Below are 9,268 nucleotides of genomic sequence, written 5' to 3' on the forward strand. Positions count from 1 at the left end.
TTTTTTAAAAAAAGATAAATTAAAATAAAATATCGAAAAATGTCAAAGAAATGTCAAATTTTTTTTTTTGGAATTTTTTATGCAAATTTTTAATATTTTTCTCTAATTTTATAATAATTTTCAACTTATTTTTTTGGTAAATTATCTACTATAGCAGATCATGAGATTATTCGAGTTTACTCTAGGAAAATGCCCCATAAAATTGGGATCATTCATGGTTAATCAATAGGTGTGATTATTATAGCTAAATCATGAAAAGATTGGATTATTTTTTCAAATTTAAACTAATTAAGCATTAAATGAAATAGTGTTAAAAAAATTACTTGATAAGATCATAACTCAAGTGTAATAGATAAAAATACTATCTTTTGATTAAATATTTTAAAATCTTACCAATTAAATGAACCAAGTAACAAGCAATTAAAGAGCAAATCACCTAAAAGAAAATCGTCTTGTGTTGATTGGAATATATATTATTTTTTCAAATAGTCATAAATTTGATTCTCGCTATCTCCTCCGATCCCCTATTCCTTCCTTTCCTCCGGTCTACCTCATAAAGACAAAAACTAAAAGAACAAAGTTAAAGTTAAAAGAATTTATTGTAAGAGTTGCAAAAAGGAGGATCTTTAAAGAGAGAAAAAGTAAATTATTTTGAGCGACACCAATATATAACAAACAAAATTAAACCAGAAGAAGATCTTGTACAATAATATCCTTAACAGAAAGCCATAAAATAAGTTTTTGGCTAAGATTATGAACACTTTTAAGTCCACCATAGCTAAGGTAAGCCCTAAACACAATATTGATTCGAACCAATGTATCAAATTTAGTCTCACATGGTTCATTGTAGTAAAAAACAATCACCAAGCATTAAATTAGGAGCTACTCTCGTGAGAGACCGTCTCTCGGTGAGACAATCTCATAACAAAAACTCATGCTATTAATTTGTATTAATTGGACTATTCAACTCATGCATGAGACACATCTTACGGAAAGACCGTCTCATACAAGAATTTGCGTTAAACTAAGGACATATACTAATGTGAAACATCATAACAAAAGGAGTACCATGACAACCATGATATTCCTACTATTTGCTTGATGAAATGTTTTGCTCATAGAAATGCAACATCTGTTACTTTGATTTTGCTACATAACACAATACAACTAAAAGTATACTGTTGTATAGAAAATTCTATGGGACAAAATAAGAAACTTGTGTTAAGATGAAAAAGACATGACACATGATATACAGTAGTTTTCTATATAATTTAGACTCTTTATTTTATATCAAATATTTATTGCATCCTTTTTATTTGGATAAAGATAAGACACTTAAACACCGATTAATTTTGCTAAAACATAGATTCTTCTACATAAATTAACCCAATCTGAGACTTGTCCGCATAGGTGAAGTATAATATAGACTTAGTGCACGCCCATTTTATTGTGCGACACTTCTCACCTTACTAATCCACCCGTATTACTCCCGATTCCACCAACTGCCACTCCTTAATCCTTACTCTCTACTCCGCTATTCCACTAAATCCACGCGAGAGTTTCTCCTCGTCTAGTATAGACTACCATTAAGACCACAGTAACACCCTGATATATTTTCCCATGAAGAAGTTCCTTGAACATGCTCAGTAACAGGCTGTTGAGGATGATGCTTCTGATAGCAATAAACAGGATCTCCATAACTTCCTTTCTCCGGCATCGATCCGCCGTAAGGATTAGGATTCCCAAACAGATAATCAACAGTTTCTTTACAACAATAATCATAATCATTCATATAATTATCATTAACATCTCTTTCATGATTATAAACTCTCTGATTTCTCTTCCATAAACAAGGAAAATAACTTCCAAATAATCCTTCACAAATATCCAATGCTTCAATACCATACCCATATGGCATTTGCCTTTTTATTTGATTATTATTACCAAAATCCTCCTCTTTTCTTCCTTTTTTATCACCGAAATCACCTTTTTCTTCGTCTTCGTCTTCATCTTCAACCTGGTCGTTATCATCTTCCCGAGGGTTTGATTTCTCCAAATAATATTTGTTTTTTCCTTCGTCTTTATCTTTATCTTCATCTTTGTCTTCATCTTCAACCTCGTCCTTGTCAACTTGTTTCTCCAAATTTAAGGCCTTTTTTTGTTGACTTATGCCACCCAAATCATTTTTCTTCTTTTGTTCTTCATTCTCTTCCAAATCTAGGGCTTTTTCTTGTAGAATCACTTCATCTACAAAGGTCACCTTCTTTGGCTTTGCTTCACCCAATTTTTCTTCATTTATATTTTTTGGTTTTGCTTCAACCCCAAGATTTTGTACTTCTTTTAAAGGAAGAACACCAACCAATGGTACTATTGGATCATTTTTCAATGGCTCCTTAACTGAATCATCTTGCTTTTCTCCTCCTCCTTCATCATCATCATCATCATCATCATCATCATCATCATAATCATCCTCATCCTCATCCTCATAATGATCTCCATCGTCCTCCAAATCTATAGACTTCTCTTCTTGGATCACCTTACTAACACTATTCACCCCATTAGTTTGTTTTTCTTCAGCCTCAAGATTTTGAACTTCCTTCACAGGATGAACTTCTTTACCATCACCATCATCACCATCATCATCTTTTTCCACATCCATAGACTTCTCTTCTTGGATCACCTTGCTAACACTATTCACCCCATTAGTTTGTTTTGCTTCAACCCCAAGATTTTGAACTTCATTTACAGGAAGACCTTTACCATCACCATAATCATCATATTCATCATCATCATCATCATCATCATCATCATCATCATATTCATCATCTTCTACAGACCCATTAAAGGAATCCCCCCCATGAGTTTTTGGATCATGTCCCTGATCTTTATCTTCAACAATAGCATTAGTTTCTTCAGGAGTATTGACATTATAAGAAACAATATATTCAGTAGAAACAAGATCATAATAATACTCACCATTTCCATTAAACAAATTTGCATTCTTGAAAGTAGAGTAATAATATCCAACTAAAGATGGAGTTGGAGCATGCTGATATGCATTCCCATAAAATTCTGTATCAGAAAACTGAACATACCTTGGCTCTTGTATTGAATCATCATTATTGTAGTTATACTGATCATTATAATAGAACTGATAAGTATCTGTATCTCCAATGCTTTGAGGATAATCTGAGTTGTAATAGTAAGCCATTGAGTGGATGAAAGCTTAGTGTGATCTGATAGTGTGATACCTCAAAAGCTCAAAAGAATAACTCTTGAGAAGCCTCTAGAAAAAGTAGATTTTTATTCTGTACTAGGTAAAGGTGTTCAAAACAGGTCAAAACGAACTTGATATTTACCCGACGCCAAAATGAGTTTAAAATAATGTAAAATCAACGTGGACTCAAGATCCTATTTTGAATCGACCCGAAACACTTGACTCAAAATTAATTCGATGACATGAATAAACACCTCTAGTACTTGTGACATTACTTTTATTAGTATGGCCCACTATGTTTTATGTTGCAAATGATTGTTAGTTAGAGTAGTTGAATAGAGTTTTTGGCTGATCAGTTGGAAATATTGGCTAATTTGATAATTGTTAGGCTGTGTTAGTTGTTTATTAGAGTGGAAGAAAAAGGATTTGAGAGTATTTCCTCTAGAAGGCAAAATAGTGCAGAGATAATACAAGATAAAAGTAGATGAAGTGCATGTATAAATGTATAATGATAATGGTTGAGAAGTCAAAATCATGTCATGGGGTTGGTTCTACAATGGACGGTGGAGATGTTTTGGATTCATTTCACTATAGGAAATATGGATCCGAGAACCATCTAGATCTCATTTTTACTATTTAGAGGATATTTGCAATTTTGGGGGGATGTTATTAAGTTATTCTATTATTCCTGATTTACGGTATTTTCATATTTACATTAGTTTGAATAATAAATTAGGCAAAAAAAAGAAAGAAAGTGAAGCGGAAGGGAAGAAAGGGAAAGGTAGGTAATGAGTAAGGAGGGAGAGTGCATCATATTTGTGAGAAAACCGAGTGTTTTACTGTTTTCCCTCCAAATATTTTCACTTTAAGAGAAATTGTATGGTTAACAAAATTTATCTATGTTTTTCCCCCAAACCTCTCCTCTTTAAATCTGTCCCCTCACTTTTTGTTATCCAAACAAGAAATTCTCAATCATTTCAAATCCCTTGCATTCCTTGCCCTCAATTTCTCTTATCCGAACACAGTGTAAAATTTATTTACTTGAGTATTACTTCCAATTCTTTTTATTCGTCTTACTTTGATCTAATCCGTTTAAACTTTTTGATCAAAGTATAAGTATGAAGAAACAACGAAAGGAGACAAATCGAAACTTCAACTACCTTGAGGAAGACCGAATAAGAACTACCCTATAAAATTTCACGACTACTTTCTCTGTCCCTTCGAGATATCATACGGGTCTACGGCTGATGTACAAACAGAAACGAAAATTTCATACTATAGTTAAAATGCAGAGTCTATTTGACAGCAAACAAGAGAAAACAACCATACAAAAATCTTGTAAGCAGGGCCAAAGAGACTCCTACACAAACATATTCATACATCAATAGCTCAGATTCTAATAATAGACTACTTTGCTAGCAATTGGTGCCTTACAGTAAAAGATTGTTGCAGCACATCCATGATATCAACAGCATAAATCTTCAAGGCCATGAACAAATGAATATCCATCCATATCCAGCAAATGCAACTAATATCTCCAAATGATATGCAATTTCAGAAAACAGGTAAACAACCTGGACCAAAAGATATCATCATATTAAACAGCCATGGGCCCGTGATAACTCAAAGCCGGATTTGAAGTTGCCCATGATATTTTCCACTAAGGATCAATCGGAAACAACCTCTTTGTTAGCATGAAGGATCAGAGGAATCAAGCAGTCACAACCAATGTCACATGATTCACTAATCTCCTTATGAATCCCAAATTAAGAAAAGCGAATTATGGTCGATTTTAGGCTATTTTAGGGTCAACAGCCTAGACCAAAAGATATCATTATATTAAACAGCCATGGGCCCGTGATAACTTAAAGCCGGATTTGAAGTTGCACATGATGTTTTCCACCAAGGGTCAATCGGAAACAACCTCTTTGTTAGCATAAAGGATTAGAGGAATTAATCTCCTTACGAATCCCGAATCAAAAAAAGCGAATTATGGTCGGTTTTAGGCTATTTTATGGTCATTGAGCAAATCGCGAATTCAAAAGGCGAATTAACTAACGAATTATGTTACATTGGTCACAACTCACAATGACAATTTTTTTCGGGATCTTTGCCTAAATTATCAATTAAATTTATGCCAAATATATTATTAGCACGGAAAATATGTCTACTTGAATTCCTTACCTCATGAAGACGTTGATTCAGAGGAGGCAGTCTCTTGTCTTGGTTTTCGGGCTGTTCCAGGGGGACCATCTCGCTTTCTCTCATACCTTCTACTCTCATATTTAGAAGTATTGCGCTGCTTGGGTTGATAGGTCGGATACTTGCAAGGAATGATCTCACCATTGATATACTTATCCCCTGAGACCGAACATAATGAGAAATGAGACCAACTAGACCATGTATAAAGCAACATTTTCAACAGTATTTCATCACCCCAATTCCATAAAGTGGCTCCTACCTAGGTTGGGGTTTACGGTCGAATCTACGCAACCTTACCCTTGTTAGTGTTAAAAAAGAGGTTGTAGTATGTATAACGGACAAATATAAAATTCAGCTTAAACCAAAAGGAAAAATCACCTCCATAGTCCTTGTTTTTAACATCGATGTATGAATCAGGTAACACCCATAGAACTCCAGGCAATCCTGCAGATCATGACAGTTAGCTTAAATCCAGATTTTTTTGTGTCATGCACTAAGGAAACAGAAGGAAAATCATCATTTACCCTTGAATTTTTCTGATGTTTCTTCATCTACGGTACATTGGAAACCAGTGTAGGTTGTGGTACTAAAAGCATACATGTTCTTTTTTGCTTCTTCCATGCTGATATTATAGAAAGGAAACTGTCAATTCACTCAAATATATAGGCTAAAGCACAAAATAACATAAAATGAAACAAATCGAAGCAATAATATCGTAACTTCCTGCTCTGCAAGTCCTAAATAAATCACAGCTTTACTTCACAAAGTTATCGAGCATTTGAATATGAACATGCACACAGTAGTGCCTTTAGGCCCAATGTAGGTTGAGTAATTGATTCAAAAAGAGCACCTTTAGAAGGAGAGAATACAACAGGACATATATATAATAGAATTATGAAGGAACTCACAGCCCCAAACATAGAAGTCAACCAACTCTATTTAGGCTCCATTGACATGTTTCTAGAACTTAGCTTTAAAAGTGCACCTAAGAGCGCCGCGCGCCCAAGACGAGCGTTTTAGACAAGAGCGTTGTTAAAATGTAGATGGATAATATCTATTTGTTCCATAGCTCCCCTACCTCACCCCCTACCCCCTTACAAAATAGAAATTTGAGACTCAAAACTTGCATTAAACGAGAGCCTTCAGCCTTGTTTAAACTTAAAAGTATTCATCTAATTTTAACGGCAAGGACAATTGCTTCACAGGTCCCTTATCAATTAGAAATAACGAACTCAAAACTTGCCACATCAATGGTCTAGAAAGGACATCATTAGTTGTCCACAATTTGCTACACAAATGTTCACGAATCTCATACAGCTTTGTTGTGCATTAATTTATAAAATATATACTCAAATGGCAACAACTTGTCACTAATCACTAGCAACAGCCAACAAACGAGTGATAGGTAGCTCAATAAGTCTTTGATCAAATAACTAAACACATCCTCCGTCCATATTCCACAGCAGAACAGTGTAGTTTCACAAACATTCTCCATCATCACCATCAGAAAAGGAAGGTACTTTCATTAATCATCATCAATCATCCCCCAATAATCAAAAAAGGTCGGTTTCACATTCAGCCTCCATCACCCCTATCACAAACAAACAAATGGCTAACATTCATTCCCCATCATCCCTCTATAAACAACACCATAAAGCCTACCAATTTAGGTCTTGTTATCCCCAAAAAATTTATAATATTGTTTAGTTCTACTCCATCTGTCACTGTGAAGTTGCACATATTTTCTATTTTAGTTTGTCTTGGTCCCACTACCCTACTATAAATCTCATCTACAAACTTATTCTATATTCATCTCAACCACCCATTTCTTCTGTCCACTCGTATTTTGTTATTCTCCAACTAAAAATAAATATTAACACTATAAAAGAGGGGTACAATTTGGGCTGGTTTTCTAATTATTGTTTAACCTAATTTTTTTTTCTAGGAAAATTTACCTAGAATAATCTAACCTATTCACGATTTTCTTATAATAATCTCAACTATCAATTAACCATGAATAATCCCATCTATTGTTTCATTTAACCTGAAATGTTGTTGAATCACCTACTACCGGTTTGTATTAGATACAATTTAATTTTCTTTTTTTTTTTTTACCTTTTTACTTCAATTATTGTTTAATCACTTTTTCCTTACATTCATTCACTCCCTCCTACCAAACCCACCATCGAAAAGGACCTCCATTGAAGATTGTTCTCGGTTCTCTTAAATGCATAAGTGAATAAAATTTGTTTTGCTACTGATTTATGAAATCAGCTACTAATTTATGAAATCGGCTACTGATTTATGAAATCAGTTACATAGTTTGTGCTGTTTTGGTTTATGAAATCAGCTATTGTGCTATATTCTTTTTACTACTGTGCTATTGTAATGTGATGTTAGTTTTCAACTACTACATTTTCAATTCAATTCAGCCACTAATCCATTTTCAATTCAGCCACTAATATTAGTTTGAGATAGAAGAGGAATTAAGAAAAAAGAAAAAAAAATTAAAAGATAAACTATGAACTTACTGCTACAACAATTGAGATAAGCAGTATTTAAGGAGGAAGAAGATAGAAGATGGTAATAGTCAAATATGGTCAAGAAAAACCCAACAACATTTCGGGTTAAACGAAACAATAGATGGGATTATTTATTGTTACTCGATAATTGGAATTATTGTTGGAAAATCGTAAATAGATTGGATTATTCTGGGTAAATTTTTCTTTAATCTATAGGAGGTCTACTACATAAACCCCTCTTGTAATTAGGGTTAGGGTTATGCAATTGATGCAAGTTACACAACTGAGAAAATGAGCCGCCATTAGACAATTTTTCTAAGATTCATCTTGTAATCTCCGGTTTTAATAGTAAAACTTTATTTCTCGGTGCTATCACATCGATAGTGAACCGTGTAATTTTTGGTGTGATTTCCGTATTATTGTTCGTGAATTTCTATTGTTTCATTTATTTTTTTGGGTAATGGCTTCCGCTGTCCGCAACACAATCATATTATCCCTAATACAGGATGCATGAAGTTCTAGTAACCCATTTCAATTGAAACTTAAACTATACTATAAACCCTAAACAGGAAAATGATTTCATCCAACAATCAACATACAATAGGAATTTAAGATGAAAGAACCAACCTTTTGCAATTGAAGCAGTACCATATGCTCTCAAAAAAAGTAAACATAGGTTTAACTAATCAATTAAATTCAATTTAACAAAAAGGGCACGAAATTATCAGTGTAAAGAACAAAAATTCAAGAGGAACAAGAACAAACCTTCCCAAAACAGTAGCAAGAGTATTAAGGTAAGTATCAATCATCTGTTCTCTAGTAGGAGCAGGGTCTTTAGGGAATTCCATAACAATCAACCAGTGATTATAGTCGCAACCAGGTAACATTATCGTCTCTCTTTGCTCACCACTGTTGTTGCTGCTGCTTCTTTTAGCGGAGTAATCTCCATCAATGGAAGCTTTAATTGCAAAATTTTTTGATGGGTTGTTGCGATTCCACTTCCATGCTTGTGGGGTTAATGGATGTGGGGATAGAGAAAGGAGGGAGATTGTGGGTTTAAGGGATTGTAAAGAAGGCAATAGGGGTTTAAGGAGGATAGAAGATGAGAGGGTAGCCATTGGTGACAAATTTGGGGAGGGAGATAACAAATGAGGTTTGTATGAAATGATAAGGTAAAATGAAGGGGTTTGAGACCTCTCTCTTGGGGATATTTTATGTGGGGTAGAGTAAATTCACAAATGGAGGATACTTGTAATTAGGGGGTGGGGGGAGGGGAGGATGGGATTAATGGTGAATGGTGATGTATGGTATGGGTCGGTTCAGTTCG

The 9,268-nt window shown here is 34.2% G+C and overlaps 2 protein-coding genes across 2 annotated transcripts; both read right to left on the bottom strand.

Moving 5' to 3' along the window:
- Positions 1 to 390: 390 nt before the first annotated feature.
- LOC130823495 (uncharacterized) lies at positions 391 to 4,331 on the bottom strand. The gene has a single exon (XM_057688114.1). It carries the CDS (start codon positions 3,209 to 3,211, stop codon positions 1,571 to 1,573), a length of 1,641 nt encoding a protein of 546 aa, XP_057544097.1. The 5' UTR covers positions 3,212 to 4,331; the 3' UTR covers positions 391 to 1,570.
- Positions 4,332 to 4,467: 136 nt separating this feature from the next.
- On the bottom strand, positions 4,468 to 9,268 carry LOC130823496 (DAG protein, chloroplastic-like). Its single transcript, XM_057688115.1, has 5 exons — positions 8,707 to 9,268; positions 5,944 to 6,041; positions 5,798 to 5,863; positions 5,402 to 5,578; positions 4,468 to 4,791 (listed from the first exon to the last, which is right to left on the bottom strand). The coding sequence occupies exons 1-4, from the start codon at positions 9,057 to 9,059 to the stop codon at positions 5,403 to 5,405; spliced, it is 693 nt and encodes a 230-aa protein (XP_057544098.1). The 5' UTR covers positions 9,060 to 9,268; the 3' UTR covers positions 4,468 to 4,791; position 5,402.

The sequence above is a fragment of the Amaranthus tricolor genome, chromosome 9, assembly GCF_026212465.1.
Source record: "Amaranthus tricolor cultivar Red isolate AtriRed21 chromosome 9, ASM2621246v1, whole genome shotgun sequence".
In the NCBI taxonomy this organism is placed as follows: domain Eukaryota; kingdom Viridiplantae; phylum Streptophyta; class Magnoliopsida; order Caryophyllales; family Amaranthaceae; genus Amaranthus; species Amaranthus tricolor.